This window comes from Macrobrachium nipponense, chromosome 2 (genome assembly GCF_015104395.2).
Source record: "Macrobrachium nipponense isolate FS-2020 chromosome 2, ASM1510439v2, whole genome shotgun sequence".
Lineage (NCBI taxonomy): Eukaryota > Metazoa > Arthropoda > Malacostraca > Decapoda > Palaemonidae > Macrobrachium > Macrobrachium nipponense.
The window spans coordinates 44,817,732-44,837,158 of record NC_087201.1 but is presented as its reverse complement, the minus strand read 5'-3'; the positions used below and the strand labels follow the sequence as shown (position 1 = coordinate 44,837,158).

The window sequence follows — 19,427 nt, the reverse complement described above, 5'->3', positions numbered from 1 at the left end:
TGGTGTAATGTTTCCAGTAAGGAAACTGTTGTTAAGTATATAGGGCAAATCTGGTTTTGAAATTTGGCATGATTTTCTGCCTTGTCTTATTGGGTAATAAGTCTTCTCAAACTTGTTTTATCACTATGAAGGACCTCGTTCTTGTGGTACCAAAGGCTATAATTGATTAAAAGTCATCACCCTTAGGGATACTTCCAGTACAGTAATTGATTGAACTCCCAGATTACAATTTTAAAAAATGGATTTTGACGTAGGAAAAATCTATTTCTGGGCGAGGAAGCCGTGTCGCCCAGTGAAATGTGTCCTCTTTAGCACTATTTCTAGTAAAATATTGCTATGATACCAGAGAACTGCTAAATTGGACATGTCAGAAGTCTCTGACTCGCTCACCTAAATAAAAGGTGTCGGTATAGAACTGGGGCGAGTGTAAATTACATGATGGTAAGGATAAAATACAAGATTTTCATTTTTAATTTTTATTTTCATTTTCTTGGCACATAAAGGCACATTTTACTCAAATCACAAAACTCTTTCATTCACAGGAAAATGCTCAAAATCTGTACAACCTGTGTGAACCTACTTGGCATTCAGTGATGTTCATATAAATTATGTATATACTATAGGTATACTATAGTATAGTATAGGTTAAAATCTGTTTCATGAAGTTTGAATCTTTAAACTGCTCTTTATCTAATTTACAGATGCAGTATTGCTCATGATGCTGATGGCTAAGGCACAAGTCAATATCCTGGAAAAATTAACAATGGGAACATGCTGAATGCCATTTATGTAAGTGCTTTCATTCGTCTTGCATAAACAAAGAACAAAATATACTATATTGATCTAAGGAATACAACTCAGATGAGTAAATAACAAAACTACTTGGACGTGAAATAACTATATTATGGTTCCTAGATCTTTGTAGATAAGGTCATCACAACAAGTGTCAATTTTGTACTCTACGAAAGCCCTTCTTAGAACAAATTCTAAAAATAAAAAATTTCTGCATACAGTGAAAATACAGAATATGAAGTACTGTATTGCATTTATACTCATTAGCACCAAGAGTTAAACTTTTATTTAGTCACAAGAAGCTATAAAAGTGTAAAATCTAAAGACTAGTTTACAATAAACAAAACTTTTTTGGCAGATTATATATTATGGCATGATAATTCTTGAAAAGATATCCCTTGTATGCTGCAATAAAAATTGGTCAATTCATAACATAAACTATGTTTCTCCACACATCCTAGAGCCTCTTGGTTTTAAGTTTATCAAATTTAATTGCAAAAGCTTTCTAGCATATTGGATCCATAATTATAAAAAATGAAAACTGGAATGTATGTGTAAACTTAAATTTTAGTACAGTGTTTTGGTATTTTTGCCTAACTCTTTCCTAGCAAATCAACAACAGGTTTACATTGAGTCATCAAAAGGAATGCATTATGGGTATCAAGAAAAGTAGGCTACAAGGAACTAAAATGCAAATTCCCGACAACATGGAAAAATAAATATTTACTTTTACAGAATTACTGCAGTATGCTTCCAAGTAAATTACACAGAATGGATCCCATGTACATAGGTCATCTTGGGCATTTAATAGCGAAGACATTATATGCCATGTAAATTCAAGAATTAAAGCAAAAGGCCAGATTACCAGCATGTTGAAATCTTACCATTCACAGATCAAGCTTACTCGAGTAACAACTATGATCACCTGTATAAGTACATGAACAATACAATCAATTGTAATGCTAATATTAAATGCAAATTCATCATAAAAAATATCACAAAGTGGCTGCATCTGTAAAGTCTGGTCTCTAAAATTAAGGTTTTAACCTCCCCTTATAACAAAAACTACCAGTGTATCTGCAACGAGGACCAACTATTGTGATATTTTTCTAAAACTAAAACTGACCTTTATATATGGATACTTCAATCTAAGAAGGGTTTTAGAGGTTTAATGAAGTGTAATAAAAAAAACATAGTACATTTCTGCAGAAAATAATTAAAACCTTAAACTACGGTATACTCTACAAATTTTTACAGTTTCACAACATAACTCAAAATGCAGTTGTGCAAGTGCCCAGAACTGTAATTAAGTACTATGATTAAGCTAAATAAATATTCTTAGTTATTGGCAGGATACCTCAGTCACGTATTATGATCTCTTAGCACCATTTGACTAAAGGTAAAGAAACTTCCTAAAATGACCTTGCAACATAGATTTTAGCAGTAAAGTTATTTTGGATCATTCTTACTCATATAAATTTCATTATAGTACAAGAGCAGTAAATATATACTAAAATTGAGGTTCTTTGTTATTTGTAGAAAGACTGAACCTTTCATAGCTGTTGAGAAGATTAGCAAAGAATAATTTTAGGCAAAATTTGGAAAGCCAACTGGTTAAACAATTATCTAAACATATTTCATGAAGAACATTTTTCGTGGGAAAATTTCTCAAGACCTTTTGATTACTGTTAACTATTTTCTTGTATGCCCGATTCAAATTTTTATGAGACAGTATATGATGGATAAGGTAATGCAGCCCTTTAATTAACAATGCTGCCGACTGCTACCAATAACAGTGCAAGGTATCTTGTAATACAGGAATGCTTAGTTTAAGGATAATCAACCTATCACTGATGACTTTAGAAAAATGTAAATATTCAATAGCAGTACTCCCCATCTAAATTTAATGGAAGACAAAAGCTTCATGGTGGAAACATTACTATCCTTAAACTTAATCCAAATTACATACCACCAACTGTGCTATTTGTATCACAGTAATTAAACTTAAAAGGTAATCTTTTATTGACTAGTTAGAACCTATTAAATTAAGTAGCAAAGTAAATATGTAACGTGACAAGAATAGTATCTAGCTTGGTAACTCGTAAAGGCTTGTTTTTTGTTACTATTAAACATCTTTGATTTAAATTTGTAACATTTGGATGAAATTTATGAATGGTGAGTGAATAAATAAATATGAATTTTATTCCTAAAAAAGAAGCACTTTTGAAGGCTTACGCAAAATTAAAATGTGCGGTGTGAATGTTGTAAATTGGAAAACCCACAAATTGGTGCATCATTATATACACCATATGATTCCTTTGTTCAAAAGAAAACAAGAACTATGCATCAATATTTACAGTACACAACAAGTGCAGAAATTTCATGATTAAATTCCAAGTTTATGCACTTAAAAGTTCAGTCACACAAACCAATACTACTGTAGAATTGCCTAAATCATAACTTACATTTTGCTCATTTTTATAGTAAATGTACAGCAAAATTAGGCATCTTCAATTCTTCCTATCTTATGATAGGAAAGGTATATGCATTAAAAATATAAAAATAGGAACACACATATGTGCATCTGTCATACCTAAATCTCACAACAGTAATCGTACATCCTGTTAGCTGAACATTTGTTCAACACTTTTGCTCTCACTGTCCTGGTCCAGCCACCTGTAAGTAGGATGTTTTCATAAAACTTCTGAAGGTTATTGTTAATAATACATTTTCAGGCTGTATCAAGTTATATTAAAGTTTGAATTTATAACAAAACACTTTCAAATACTTTTTAATTGAATTGCCTAATACAGTAGTACTATAATATTAACAAAATAAGGGAAAAGTAACAGCTATTAGGGTATACTTCATAAAACCAGAATTTTAGGGTTAATAACCTGTCCTGCAGTGTATGGATAAATATACTAGAGTAATCCTATGCAATCATTACTGTATGCCAAATTCTGTAAACGTACAGTTACTACAAATAGTGAGGGGAAAAATTACTAGAAAATTGTCGAGGTATAGTACTTACTACAAGCAGTTTGCCCTCTTTGTTCTTGTTGATCATAGTAGTTGCACCTGTGTCCAGCATAATGGTGCCTTGCTTTCCATTCTTCATTGTATGGCCAATGCTAAAAAGAAAATGGTTTATTGTAATTCAAGAAAAATGAAAGTGATCCTTACTGTTATTTCTTGTCATGTATCACAGATGAACTAATAAAAGGCTTACCAGTCAGTTTCTGCTATTTTGAGGACTTCGCTGTTGTCGCTAACAGTAATGATCTTTGTTACTGTTTCTGTGACATTGGGAACATTGAGAATCAAGTCGCCCTGTGATTGAATAAATGTCATAAGTACACAATCTTCATACAGAAAATAAGTTTTCTGGGTCACATACACTACATAATAAATCCTAATTTATTAAGTGCTTGCCAATATCTTTAAATTAACTTTCCCCCCCGTTAAACCCTTCCTTGCCTAGACGAGAAGTTCATTATCAGCAGTGTCAGCCTTTTAGCAATGACAAAACAGAATGCTATGAAAACATCAAGAGAATTATGAGAATCTCAGGATAGTAAAGAAACAGATGATGAATTAAAGATATACCATGGACAATTTTATAGGCTTTAATAGTAAACTTAAAAGTACTACTAACAGGTGTTTATATAGAAGTATTAAGGGTACAGTAATTGTCAGGAATATAGTTTAGTAGTAGTGGCTATGAACTAGATGACTAACACTTCTACCAGAGGGCTGAAGAAAAATCTTTTACACTGAAAGTAATAAAGGTTATGGAACTTAATTTAAAATAATAAAAAGGATTACAGTAAGTGCCAGTTAATATCAAATAAACAAAACATATGACTAAATGCCTTCAGAATTAAAAACACTAAAATGATATTGTACTTTAGTAGTCTAAAAACTCTGGAAAGCTGAGAATGGCAACACAAACAGCATGGAAATATTCAAATGCCTGATATTCACATAAAAATGGTTGCATATCGAACTTGAGTGTCATTCAAAATTTCTGGATGACCTTATAGACATGAATATGCAAGTATTGTGTTTCAAAAGTTACTTAGCCAAAAGACTGAACACATCCGTATTCATTTAAAACCGCAGAATTTGAGAAACGAGCACAAGAAGCAAAAAAGTGGAGCCTTGGAATGCAAATCTTATAATTACCTTCAGGAACACTATTTTAATTTGAAATCTTGATATAAATTTGCATATGAAATTAGAAAAGATCTGTAAAGGATATGCTAAAGCCAAAGTATACATTAGACTTATGATTTCATTGCTGATTAAGACAATCGAGGAACATATGCCATGATAAACAAATTTCAGTGCTGCAAGTACTAGCTGGTCATGTTAAATAAATTTCCAAGCTGCAACTAGCTGGTCATATTAAATAAATTTCCAAGCTTCAACTAGCTGGTCATGTTACATAAATTTCCATGCAACAACTAGCTGGATGAATCAAGCAGCAGAAGCCGTATAAAAATGCCAATGATTTGAGACAATTGGCAGAAAAGGGCCTTTAAATAACCAAAATTCAATACCAACAATTGCCTAAACTAGATCATTTTTCTGTTCATTTAAGTACAAACTGACTACTGAATCAGAATTCATAAAGATAGATTTCTTCAGGGTGTTAGGAATTCTCCTCCAGAAAAGTACTGTATAACCCCAGTCGCTCAAAGTGTAGAGTGTAAGGTTTTGGTTTGTAAGTGATGTTTGCATTTTCTCATTTCTCTTTCCAATAACGGTGTCCTTCCTCTTTATATTTCTTTCTTGGCCATCTTCTGCCACTATGGAATTAGAATAAAGGTTTTAAAGGTATAAAAGGAGGTAAATATCATACTTGCACTATGAAACAATTGATTTGAGAGAGTGGAAAGCAAGATGGAAGAAAGATAATTAGAACATGAAAGGAGCAGCTAGGGGCTGAAGGGATACTGTAGAGAACCTTAAGTAATGCCTAAAGTGTATCATATGAGGTGCACTGTCTGCCACTTTGTATCAGTAAAATAGTCAAATTCAGTTGCTTTATGATGTCTGTTTTTTGCATATATTGAATAGCATCATAGGCTTAGCATATTCATATGCCAATTAAATCTTGCGGCAGTTTTGTAAATCTGTATTACCTCTTTGTTCTTGCTTTCCTTATTCCTTTGCCAGCCTAAAGTAAGGGTTTATTTCACCTGAATTCTCACCCTTTACAGTGCTCTATCCTTAACTGCCTTGCATGCACAATAGACCTCAAAGAATGACCTAGTAGGTTTACATATTACAGGATACATATATGAAATTCCTTGGCATTTTGATTTTTAGTATCAAGTGCATCATCCTTGAATGACCTTTAACTCTGACAGTACTTTGAACTACATCTGAAAATCTTTAGAGTAGTAGATATGGGGGTGTACTTGATTGCCTTCTGCTTCTTTCCATTAGATCTCTGCACCAATTCCTCCTCCATCCATCCCCCATCTCACTTTACATATTGGCTTTAGATTTTTTTCTCTTAGTTCTTCCCTCCCAATCCTTGTGGCAAACATTTTCTTTTTTTACTTCTGTCACCATAACTCCATATGCTCAATGCATGTATTTGCTCCGTCCTGTTGCCAGTCTACTCTACATTATGGTTGTACTAAACAATGACAAGCAATTATTACAATAATTACTTTTCTTCCTCCACCTACACTTGAGAGGTACATTATGATGCAGACTTACTACATGAAGCTGTAGGTGAATTGCCTATGGGTCATCACGGCAGAAAACAATGTCAGGCAGGACTATTTATCTTTTGTAATGCATAGGTATAGATTATTCAACCACAGTGGAAAATAGGATCTAATAAGCAGCTGGACAATGCAATAACCCTTCTCATCCTTCCAGCTTATTTCTGGATGCACTTTGACCTTCCGGGTTGGTATCTGGAACCATTCTAGTCTCCTTAGCAAGATATTCCTTATAATTTTGATCCCTTTGCAAATTTCTGGGTCAGACCATGATACATTACAAAGTGAGAAATCTTAAAATGTTAAAGAGCTTAATAAAGGGATTTTGACGTAGGAAAAATCTATTTCTGGGCGAGGAAGCCGTGTCGCTCCGTGAAATGTGTCCTCTTTAGCACTATTTCTAGTAAAATATTGCTATGATACCAGAGAACTGCTTTTCCTGCATGCTCAGGTAGCCTTATTCTTTTATAATCTTCATGTTGCAGTGCATCCCTTTGTCTGTTGTGTACCAATACTGTAAGGCTGTTTTCCACTTCAGGTGCCTTGTAATCTGTCAGTTTCATATATTCTAACAAGCTAAAGGAAAGCTGGGAGCAAAGATTTTTTTTTTTTTTAAGGAAATGTACTCAAGTTTTCTCCCATGTAAGGAAACTCAGACTCAAAGCCATGGAAGACCATGGCATAGTTCAAGGTTTGAAAATATTTTTTCAGTGGTCTCCAGCCATAGTAATACAGACAACTAAATGTGGCACCTGAGATGACTCTGCTACTACAGAATAGCATAGGTATATTACAGTAGGGTAAGAACTGAAATTACAAGTTGCTGAATTTCTTGTGTAAAAAATGTTGAGAGTACTATATCATACAACTTGTAGGCAAATACTATCTTATTTGAGGGATTTCACACAATGTAAAATAAAACCAATACTATATAAAATACCAAGTTTCTATCCCCTCACCCAACAAGGATAAAGTGGAGAAAGTTAATACATAATTATTTAAATCAAGGAGGAACAGAGAAAGTAAATAGAACCCATTGTGGCAGACAAAAACCAAATGTCGAAAAATTAAAAGAAAAAATTAGATGTCAAAATTAGTATTAAGCCATGTCCATGTGTTTCTGCAAAAAAGAGAGTATGCACGTACTAAAACTAAAATACATGTTCAACACTAACATGACCATTACTCAATTTCAAGGAAATTGGCAGCAATACTGTATATTCATTAACATCTCTACCAAAAAATAGAAGGGTAGAGGCGATTAGGGAAATCATGTAAAATATGTGACCCAGTGATATCATTACGTATTAATATATAATTTGCCTGTATTACATTTTATTCTTTTTCTGTTATGATGTGAAAAATATTTTTCTGCAGAAGTAATCTTTATAATAATTTACATATGTTGTTCACATAAAAATACTTTAATTTAAAAGCCAATGGCACTTCCATATTTTAGTTACAAATCTTTTTTAGGTATCCTGAGTGAGGAGAATAAAGATCACAGTATAATGTGCAATTTAACTAAATGTGTTTATCTCTTAGAAGTGAAAGCTGTTCTTAACTACTAAAATATTCATAGGATATGCTTGATTACTATTTTCCCTTAATCTTTAAAAAAAAATAAAAAAACTGCATTCTGTTAAAGCACATGCTTGCAATAACATATTAAGTTCTTAAACAGATGTGCACAAATGTCAGTAAACAAATCAAAGGCAAACAAAAGTATAAAAATAATAAAACTGTTAGTAAGTAATAATGTAATCAAGTGCTTTGCAATACAGCAGTTATTATGATCAGTTCATAATCAATAGTTATCGTCTATTTTCTATGTGTTTAATCTATGTTAAAAAAATGATGATAAAAAACATGCCTTTTATAGTGTCTTATTAGAATATCACATATTGATCCTGCTGTTATTCTGTGCTTGCAAATTAGACTATACAGAACTATGAAGGAATTTTAATATTAAACTTGTTTTTTCAAAAAACATCAATAAATACTGTAGAGAGACATGAAAGATTTCTTAGTCAATATACTTGTAGTCACTAGATTTACAGATATAACCTAATGAACTTTTATTTCTGCTTCATTGTTCCATTAATTATATTAGTCAAGACTTCGAATGATGACAATACTCTTTCCTCCAAACCATTCAAGGTTAATATTTCAGTGTGACACAAACTAAGCCTAACCTAAGCATAATCAGTTACCCAGTCCTCAAATATTGTATACAAGAATACAAAACTTTTGCACATGTTCCTAGAGATATAATGATATACCTAACCACTACTATTTAAACATGTCCAAAGTTAATTTCTTTGCTAACTACTTTTTCCTTCACAGATTTCTCTATAACATGTAAATAGAAAAAGAAGAAAGAATAAGAGTATCCAGTATAGATTTTCAAACAACTTTTTTCTTGTTTATTTTTTCACCCACTTTATATCTCTACTGTGTAAATGCCACTTAAAGTCTTAAGTGATGATTAATGTGACATACATCCATAAAAACACTAACAACTTATATCAGTTATCAACTAAATTCTGTTAGTAGTTGTATTTTGAAGCAATGAAAAATTATTTCAGTACAATTCTGCTCATTTCATAGCACAATATAGCTACATTGCTCATTGAACACATCTTTAATCCTGTGCTAAACATGCTGTTGATTAAGTAGTCATGATCATTAATTCTTACATTTTCTTAGTGCTTGACATTCTGTACAAAATGTAACATTAGCTCTTAACATTGTGAAACAAGTATTAAAACTAATTGTTAAAATGATTTTCTTGACTTGAACAGTAGTCTAATTGTAATTTTATTTTTCATTTTAATTCTAGGCCTAGGGTTAAAATAAAATTAGTAGTATTCTAATCATCTTTCATAGAGAACTAAAAGTTAGTATTCAACTAATCTTCCATACATGAAAAGTCATGCAAACTCACTCTACATGCATATAGCTAGTCAGCACTGTTTTAATGACACTATTTACTGACTGGTAAGAAAAGCAACAGACTGATATGTATGAAAAGCATGCTCCAAGAGTAAAATCATATCAAAATACATAAAAGCCTCATGATGGGTACTAAAGAAAATATGAATGTTTGCATAAAGTATTCAGTAAAAAAATGCCAATACTGTATATGAAACTTATTTTGATAAGATTTTTCTCCAATTTTTCATACTCCAATGTCTAATTCTACCTTTTCCTAAAGTAAACAAACAAAAATATAAAATCACAGCAAACTTTCCTTTCTTACCTTAGGGTTAGTGTCTTTACCCTCACTCTATATGACATGCAACAAAATCAATAGATCCATTTAGTATGGTAAATTTGAAAGAAAAAATTCTAGTAAAAATTTAGAAAAAAGGCAGCATGACTAATCCAATTACAAAATTTCCTTGAGATCAATAATATAATAGATTTACTTTTTTCCTGATCATGCAGCCTTAATATACTGAATATTAAAATTTCATGCAAAATGCCACCAATTTTAGATAATTCTGAACCAAAGATTTATTAAATGACTGCCCTGATCTGTTAAAATTAGGAAAACACAGGAATCACAATTACTTAATAACTACAATACAAGTCTTGAGTACCATGCATTACATTACTTTTTTGTTTGCACTCAAAGGCTAAAGTCCTGAAATGTCAAGTATTATGTTTCTGCTAATATTTTCTGAACAAATATCCATGAATGGATTTAAGACCTGCACCAAATATAACTGAAGCTATACTCTGGCTACTCTACCATGAAAATTGAAGCTGGATTAGCTCCATTTATGAGCAGTGCAAGACTCTACTACTAATTTGAATGACTGAAGTATCTAATTTGTGATTAACATACTACATTAAAATTTTCTGATGGTTATTGCCTTAAATAATTCAACCATAATTAGAGGACCATGGCATATCACCTTTCTCAGTCATGAATGTGTATTTATTATTAAGCTCTTTCATAATATTTAAACACAGATTTATTGAAATTTTTAACTCTCCTTTATTGTAAATAGTCAGATGAGGGTTGCAGTTTTGTTCTAAATAAGAATAAAAAAAAATCCTGATTTTTTTTTGTGTACTTAAATGAAAAAGTACTAAACAGTTTGTTAGCACATTTAATAACTGAAAAATTCTAATACCAATGCAAAAGCCTGAAACTAGGCCTACAACAAGCTTGAAGATATTGAAGAACAAGTAGTCAATTGTGTTCATTATGCAACCTTCACAGTAAAATAGATTTTATAAAGCTTTCTAAAACTGTTATATCAGTTATTTATATTAAAAGTAGACATCTCTACAGTTAAAATTTGTATTAGTCTTGTATGTGTATGTATCACTATAAATAACTGTATACCTAAAATTGATTAACATATATAGTATTCATGCAATTACAAAAAATGAAATTAAAGTATTAACTAGAAGGAAAAATGGGTGAAAAGAACAAACATGGACAGAGGAGGACACAGAAGGATATAAATGAGAGAAAGAGAGCGAGAGAAATACCTAAAAAGTTTCGATATAATGTAATGTTCAATATCCAAATGCCTTGAAATCTCTTGTACTATTAGGGAACTTTTCATTTTAACTGCTATTGCTGCATAAAAAAACAACTTTTACCCATAATTTATGTACTTCCTGATGAAGGCTGTGAATCTTAACATAGCGGTAAGAGAACATTTGTGTATCCTACTCACATCATTAAATTATTTATGAATGATCAATAAGAGCAGCTTAATACATATAATGAATGAAATATTTTTGCTCATGCTTTAGGGATGTATAATTCTGGCATATTTTGATTTCATTATTATTAGGTAACTTGATTACAGTCACAAATTCCAAAATGAGAGGAAAAAATTTGTGCAAGGCAAATTTAAAGAAGTTTGACAGTGGGAAGGGGATAAATAGAACTGTTAAAATATCTTATGTATCATGTGTGAAGCACTCTTCATACTTTTTCAAGCAGCTTTATGCAATACTTTTTTTCTGTACTCATCCATAGCCCTAGGATTTAATATGACAGTACTGTACTGTAAATTTTATTTGATATGTAAGAAAACTTTTATTACATGATCTAGGAGATGCTAAGAAAATCTGACTCGTGTAAGTAAAATATGTAACCAAAAGAAGGGAGAGCTCAATATTTCACTCTAAAGATTTCTTGTAAAACTTCCAACTACTCTACACCAAATTACATCTGTAACCAAAATGTGAATTTTTTCCATACCTTATCTTTCTTCGCATTTTCAACTGGGATCTGAATGAGGAGGAGGTTATCGTTGTTAGGAGAGACGTGTAATCCCTGGATTTCTTTCAAGGAGAACCTGTGTTTCTGTTTTAACTTGTTTTCTTTGGCTTCTAACAGGTATAAAGCCCCAGAGGTGAGGATTAACAAGCGTTCGCGAGGTTTGTATCCATGACGATCATATTTTGTGCATGGAGTTGAATACTAGAAATAAGAAAAAATGCTATTCTGCTTTAGAGGTAAGATAACTTCTCATATGTCTCATTGACATACAGTTAGGTTATTTTTTGTAAAGCTTTTCATATAAGCCAATCTCAATGTCAATTTAATTTAGTATTCAAAATCATAAAAAAATATTTTGGAAGTATTACTGATTTACTTTCACAGTCCATTATTAATGTATGACTTATTGTATTTGATGACGACCACGGTATATTTAAGAATTTAAAGAAAATAAGAATCCTCTTTCTGTTACATGACCATCCAAAAGTTAGATTTTTTTTTCTGAAAAATTACCTTTGTCTTCTCTCCTGCTGTTTTGATACTCTCCTCAAAGGCAGTTTTTCGGAGTGACTCTTCAGCAGTATTTAGTCTTGATGTCAAAAACCAATGTGGTAAGGTGTCTGGATAGCTTGACTTCTTACCTGCAAAATATTTTTAACCATTTATGGCCAATCATGTATGCATATGAGGATACATAACACACAGTTATACTTTTTCACTGAAATTAAAAAGTTTTACTTTTTCTAGTTCACCTACATTATAAAATTTTTTGTTTGATTGGTCACTGAAGGTGATTACTAACGTAGCAAATAATATACAGTATACTATGGTTTGCTACCAAGTTGAGCATATACTAGGTAAAATCCACATATTGAAACTTTTAATTATTAAAAACAATTTTAACATTTATTCTTCATTTTATTAAATTCACTATTTTTTCTAGCTCTGTTGCATTTTAACACTTCTATCTGTTCAAGGTTTCACAAATAATGTTGATAGTATAGTATGTAATAATTTGCTTTATGGCTTCTTCATAATATTGTATATTTTTATACTGTGTCATGTGGATTAACAGTTATTTTATGTACGTAGCTGTATGATAAGAGATTTTTCTTCCTATGTAGGTAAATAAATGCAAAAGCTATGTACAAGAAGATATTTTCCTCTGAGCTTACCCTTGAATAACTGTTCTGCTAAGACTTTCTCCTCAAACATTGACCGTTTCTCTGGAGTTAGTGCTTTAACATACTTGCGTGCTAGGTACGTCCTATGGAGACCCTGTAACAGAAATATAAAATAATACATCAAATATTAAATTAAGATATTTTAACAAAGTGAACAGACAGACTGACTTTTGCAAATAGACAAAATCTTCTAGTAAGTCTTTTAAATTTAAAAGACTTGGTTTCATCCATTTAGAAGAGTATACTATTTGAACTCACTGCCTTTACTGACTGAATATTCAGGTCCTTGTACCATTGCTAAATGAAATATCAGTAGTATTATAATGGTTCCATATGTGTTTCCAAACAAAAAGAGCTGTCAATGCACAATAAACCATAACTTACATAGATAACTTTAGAAGCCGCTTTGCAAGAAGAAGGTGCAACTGGCCAATTTGTGTCTAGAAGATTCTGTGGCAAGACTTTGGCAAGTCTTAGTAAAAATTCACACTTTACTAGCTGCTGGAATCTTGCATTGATTGGGTTGACTGGCTCATTGCGGGTGATAAATCCTTTCACAAACCTGTAATTAGGTATGCACATTAGAAAAATTAATATTAAAATATACAATAACCTATATACATCGTAAATATACAAATGATAATAGAACATAAAAATGGTAAACCACAATGTATGCTATCCCTGACTTATGTCCAAGTCAAATCATTGAGATTAATTATCAAATTTATTAGCATGTAAGGCACCATTTTAAGAAAAAAGAAAAAAAATGAGTTGGGGAAAATTTCCATTCTACCATATAAAGCAAATCAAGTGTACAGGGAAAATTTCCATTCTACCATATAAAGCAAATCAAGCGTACAGTCACTCAAAAATGTGCAACATGTTCCAGAAGTTTTTGTTCACCTAAGAATAATAAATTATTTTGATATGTACAATGAAATGTGCTTTTCTTATTCAGTTTCAGTTATTAATCATATGGTTAACAATATAAAAAAAAAAGCGTGAGTGAAAAATTCACAATACGAAAAATAACTAAACATTTTGAAAATGCCAGATAATTCGCAAAAGTCAAAGAAAAAATTATATTTGGAATTCAAATATAACTAATAAAATACTGAATAATCATCAACAAAATTATATAAAAATAGAAATAATTCTACCATAATCATTGTCAAAAACACAAGAAAAAATCTCATATCATTGTATGTTGTCGTGTGATGCCATAATTGGACAGGAAAGTTAAACTGTCTCATCACTAGCACTGACACAACAATATTGAAAAAACAATCAGTTTAAGAGAAACTGCCTGTAATTTCTGACATATCAGTAGTGTCCGAGTTGTTTCATATGCTAACAACAGAGTTGCCAAATAGTGCCAGATGTCACTACTATAGGCTATTGCTTGAAAAGTTTTGAAGTACTATGTTGCAAAACATTTTTGAGTGGCTGTACGAGTTTAACCTATAGGTTACAAGCAGCTGGTTTTAGGTACAAGTAATAACTACCACCATCAGGCGTAAACACAAAAAATCCTGGTTTCTTATACATTAAGATAGATTTCAGATATAAGTCATATATAATGAAATTTATTATTTTAGAATTTTGAACATTTTAATTTCATAAGCAATGCATATATAAAGGAAATAAATCTACTACATGAAATATCAAGAGAGATAAGATTTTCCCTGAAGAGCAAAAATGACTCCTCAGTGGTTGTTTGTATTAACCACCAATTTGAAAGTTGTCAGTAGTAATTAGTGTCTAAGGTAGTCGGCCATTTTTATCTAAGTAACACTGTATGTAGTATCTGGTATCTTTCCTTTACAGAAGAGTCTAAAATGATATTGTTAAGATACAATAAAGTTTTGTACATACTTACCTGGCAGATATATACTTAGCTATAGACTCCGTCGTCCTCGACAGAAATTCGAATTTCGCGGCACACGCTGCAGGTAGGTCAGGTGATCTACCGCCCCTGCCGCTGTGTGGCAGGAATAGGAACGATTACCGTTCTAGAACCAGATTTTCTCTTCCATCTGTCTCCTGAGGGGAGGTTGGGTGGGCCATCAATCGTATATATCTGCCAGGTAAGTATGTACAAAACTTTATTGTATCTTAACAATATCATTTTTGTACATGGAACTTACCCAGCAGATATATACTTAGCTGATTGACACCCTTGGTGGTGGGAAAGAGACAACTATTTACTGAATAGACAGGTAAACAACATACGTTGTAGGTAATAAATAAATAAAACCTTGGTTCCTACTTGATCAGGCGGAAGACTCCATGGCTAATGCATAGGAATCTGCTTCGCCTCAAGAGCCTCAGCGAGGATGTGACCTAAGGCTAAGAGTTCTTGTGGGTCTGTCGATGGGGTCTTATCCATTTACTCGACAGAGCCTCTTACATGACAATATGCCTATGCCTAGTGGCATAATTAAGGAGCACAACACCGATCCCGATCACCTGATCCTAACACGAGGGTTAGTGCTTAAGTTGAAAAGAGTTATCTACAAACTCCTTTCAAAAAACCCCCCAAAAAAACACGACGTTAAATAAAATTTAACTCACTAGTTAAGGAACAGTATCTGCTCCCTATCCCAGCAATGTATCCGCAGACACGTATCAACCAAGAGAGAAGGATCCCTCGAAGGTTATCTTGACATCCTTCGGATAATGGGAAGTCAACACAGAGTTGCATCTCCCGTATGTGACAGCTAATATGTCCTTATGACATATTGTTAGGGAAAGAACAAGAATTCGGAAAAGCTCGCACTTCATGCGCTTTTAATTCTCAGCTGTTTGAAGGAATCATCAATGCACTTATCAAGTGCTTAGGAGATCACAATGTCTTAAAGAAGGCCAGGGCGTTCTTTGATATAGATCTCTTCTGGGTGAAGCCTGGAGCCTGGCTAGCGCTTCGTGCCTGGCAGGCGCCTAGTTGCCTCTCGCGCCATGGCTTGGGTAAGCCTTGCCGCCATGAATGGCGCCTAGAGCCTGGCTGGAGCCTCGCGCCTGGATGGTGCCTTGCGCCTGGCTGGTGCCTCGCGCCTGGCTGGTGCCTGATTGGCTCCTCCTTCCTGGCTAGCGCCTCGCGCCTGGCTGGAGCCTTGCGTCTGGCTGGTGCCTTGCGCCTGGAAGGCACCTGGAGCCTTGCGTCTGGCTGGTGCCTTGCGCCTGGAAGGCACCTGGAGCCTGGCAGAAGACTTCATGATTACTGTCTATGAGTCTGCATGCCTCAAGAGTTTCAGCGAGGTAGGGACCTATGACTGACAAACCCTTCTGGATCATGTCAATGGGGGCTAGCCCGCTTACACAACAGAGCCTTCTCGGATCGTGCCAATGGGGGCTGACCCACTTACATGGAAGAGCCTTACCTGTATCATATCAATGGGGACTAGCCCTCTTACATGACAGAGCTTTAGGTTTCTCTTTACTGGAAGGAGCCTTGCGCCTGGATGGATCCTCAATTCTGACTGGAGCCTAGCCTTGAAGGAGCCTGGCGCCTGGCTGGCTTCTAGAGCCTGGCTGGCTCCTAGAGCCTGGCTGGCTCCTAGAGCCTGGCTGGCGCCTCGCGCCTGGCTTGGCTCCTCCACACTTGCTGGAGCTTCGAGCTTGGAAGAGTCTCTAGGCTGTCTGGCGATGTCCACATCGGACACTCTTATATCTGTCCGATTTGTTCGCCTCTGGCGCATTTGCGCCAGGTTGGAGGCCCGCTCCTTCTCAGTATCCGACCATGACAGAGTTTCTTGGAACTGTCCGCCTCTGGCGTTTTTTCGCCTGTATTGGCATTTGGCGCTTGGCTGGCGCTACATTGTCCGAAAGTCCTGAACAACCACATAGTTTATTAGGAGACTGGAGAAGGGTGGAAGAAATTCTTACCCTTTGAGCTTTTGGCCCCTGGCAAGGGGAGGTGATTTTAGTCAGCTACACCCAGTAGACGACAGGATATCTAACAATACGAGAGAGAAGAGTCTTCCTCCGAGGAGGATCCTTCGTGAACACTTCTTTTGCTAACGAGATCTCTTCTTACATGTAGATGAGGTTCCTCGTTGCAGAATCTTCCCTATCCTTGCCCGAAGGAAGGGAAGGAGTCTGGAAGTCGAAGGAGACTGAGCTGAAATTGGGCGGAACCCTGATTTCTAGCTCTTATTGTATCCTTCTGAATACCTTCTGGGAAGCATTTTGAGCCCTCATCGCACCCCGAAGACACTGTAGGCAAACGTTTAAACCATCTCTTCTTCTGTAGATGAAAATGTAAGTACCCTGCCTGGGCAACGAACTTCTATCTGAAAGCGTTGAGTCAGGAATAGAGGGATTTAGTTCTTTTGCCAGACATACTATGCTGGCAAGAACCCATTGCCGAGTCTCCATTGAATCTGATGCGAGATTCCAATGCACAAAAAATTCACTTGTCTTCTTGGTCGTTTAGGACCAAGAGAAACAAAGAATTCCTTCATAAACTTCCTCAAAGAAGTTTGATGAGGAGCAGTTCCATTTTGTCGGAACACGGAATCTGTGGCCACAAAAAGATCCCATTCGAAGTACATGATATCCTACTCTTGTCGTATTGCGGTATCGTATAAGATCCCGGAGATCTTAATCCTCTGTTATCTCTAATTCCCCTTGTAGAGACAGAGTATAGTCTTTTACTGCGTTCTTTGATAGCAGATATATACATAGGTGATTCTTCCCTCTGAAAGTGAAGAAAAAACCTTGCTATGTGGTTCACAGAGGTATCGGAAGAGGACAGTTTCCTCATTCCATCTAGCACGATCTGCAGCAATTCTATGTCTTAGCCATGACTATTGTCATTTACCTTGAAAAATCCTCTCATTCATGTCCACTTCTGGTCAGTCTGCACGCGGACAGACTCAGAGTGGAGAGGTTTTTCAGGTCTATTTATAATAGATTCTGATAGAATATCCAGATACTCTTGGAAAAGCCTTACGAAACATGCTGTGAGAAGAACGTGACTTCTGTGAATCCAACCTCTCTAAGGCCAAAATGAGGCATTCATCCTCTCTTCCTTTCACGCCCATTTATCTTAATATCTGTTAAGAATTTATAACTAGGGGAAAAAAGACTAAAGTTTATTCCCCTTCTTTAAATTAAAGATGTCGTATATTGCTACCTCTCTTGGTTCGAGGAAAAGGAAGCAGTCTATAGGAAGCCTGTTTGTCTTCTACCTTACAAAGAGATCTATTTAGAAGACTTTCCGCAGGTTCTCACAACTTTTTCCAATAAATGTTAGACATACGTCAACAGTTATTATCTTCGATCGAGAAGGTTCTCACGCACATGCAAAATCTTGCATCTAACCTCTTAAGGATCGTTACGTTCCGTGTCTGTTCCCAAATAGGTTCTCTTTTGTTAACGCGAACAGGGGCGAAAAAAGAGATTCTCGATGCTCTCTGCGATATGAGAGAGTCGTGGAATTGGCCTAAGTGATTAAAATAAATCATTTCATCATTCCTTGTAAACGACCCCTTATCGATTAAATGGGTAACTAAATCAGGATCGAATCTTGCCGTTACCGAGCCTGCTGCCCGAGAGGCTACTGGACTCTTAGGTTAATAACTCGCTAAAACGAGAAAATATCTTGGATGGTGCTTCTGGCGCAATTTGCGCCAGGCTGGCGCTTCCTTCTAGTTCTTTTTAGGTTATGTGCCATAACATCTATGCCTTTATGGTACCCCGACATCCTTCACATGTTAATTCCGTTCTTAGTGGGAAAAAACTTTTATATACGTACGTAGTATAGTCCATTCAGGGAAACAACTTCTGCCACTAAGAGAATGTTTCCCATCTGACTCACCCAACTTCTCTTGAGCAATATCCGATTCTAAAAAGGTTGTGTGCGTTTCTCGAAAGGATGAGAGAATTATATATATCGCGCTCTGCCGTATTAGAATCCTTTATAATACTGTCACATTGTGGTAAACAGCATTAATCTAGGAAACCTTTGTAAGGATACTAGGAATTCTGTAGTTAACCTCGGTATGTGCATAAGACTTGACCATACCGTAGTCTTAAAGTGAATTCTCTACTACATTCATCTTCTCACTAAGCATGTACTCTAATAAGCCATGCTTTCGTAAGCATGAGAGCATTATACAATATTTTATTTATGTTTGCTTAACTATCCCCTCAATCCGAGGCTAAAACCACGATTGTGGGGGAGAGACACGGTTAGTCATTCCATCCCGCAGGAGAGAGACATGTAACCGACCACTCATGACCGACACCTACATGATACTGCGTTGGTGTCTATCTGTCTAAGCGATAGCAGTCTCGTTAGCCGACTGGCCTTACTCTTCCAGAGTTGCCAGCTACTCCATTTAATAAAGGAATCTTATAAAATTATTATCGAACTTCAGGAAGTTCTTATAATGCATATCTAAGCGAAACAAGACTTCGATAAATCTAGAAGTTAAGTAGGTGTTGTCT

At 34.7% G+C, this 19,427-nt stretch overlaps 1 protein-coding gene across 1 annotated transcript in view; it reads right to left on the bottom strand.

Annotated features, from left to right (window-relative positions):
- Positions 1–460: 460 nt before the first annotated feature.
- The window catches only part of LOC135221174 (unconventional myosin IC-like), a 162,029-nt gene continuing 143,062 nt past the window's right edge, over positions 461–19,427 (bottom strand). Inside the window, exons 17-24 of the mRNA XM_064258998.1 lie at positions 13,359–13,536; positions 12,966–13,068; positions 12,304–12,431; positions 11,770–11,991; positions 9,799–9,825; positions 4,025–4,125; positions 3,827–3,926; positions 461–3,468 (exon numbers count right to left, since the gene is read on the bottom strand). Of these exons, the coding sequence (XP_064115068.1) occupies positions 3,448–3,468; positions 3,827–3,926; positions 4,025–4,125; positions 9,799–9,825; positions 11,770–11,991; positions 12,304–12,431; positions 12,966–13,068; positions 13,359–13,536 (880 nt within the window). The 3' untranslated portion in view covers positions 461–3,447. The remainder of the gene's footprint in view (positions 3,469–3,826; positions 3,927–4,024; positions 4,126–9,798; positions 9,826–11,769; positions 11,992–12,303; positions 12,432–12,965; positions 13,069–13,358; positions 13,537–19,427) is intronic.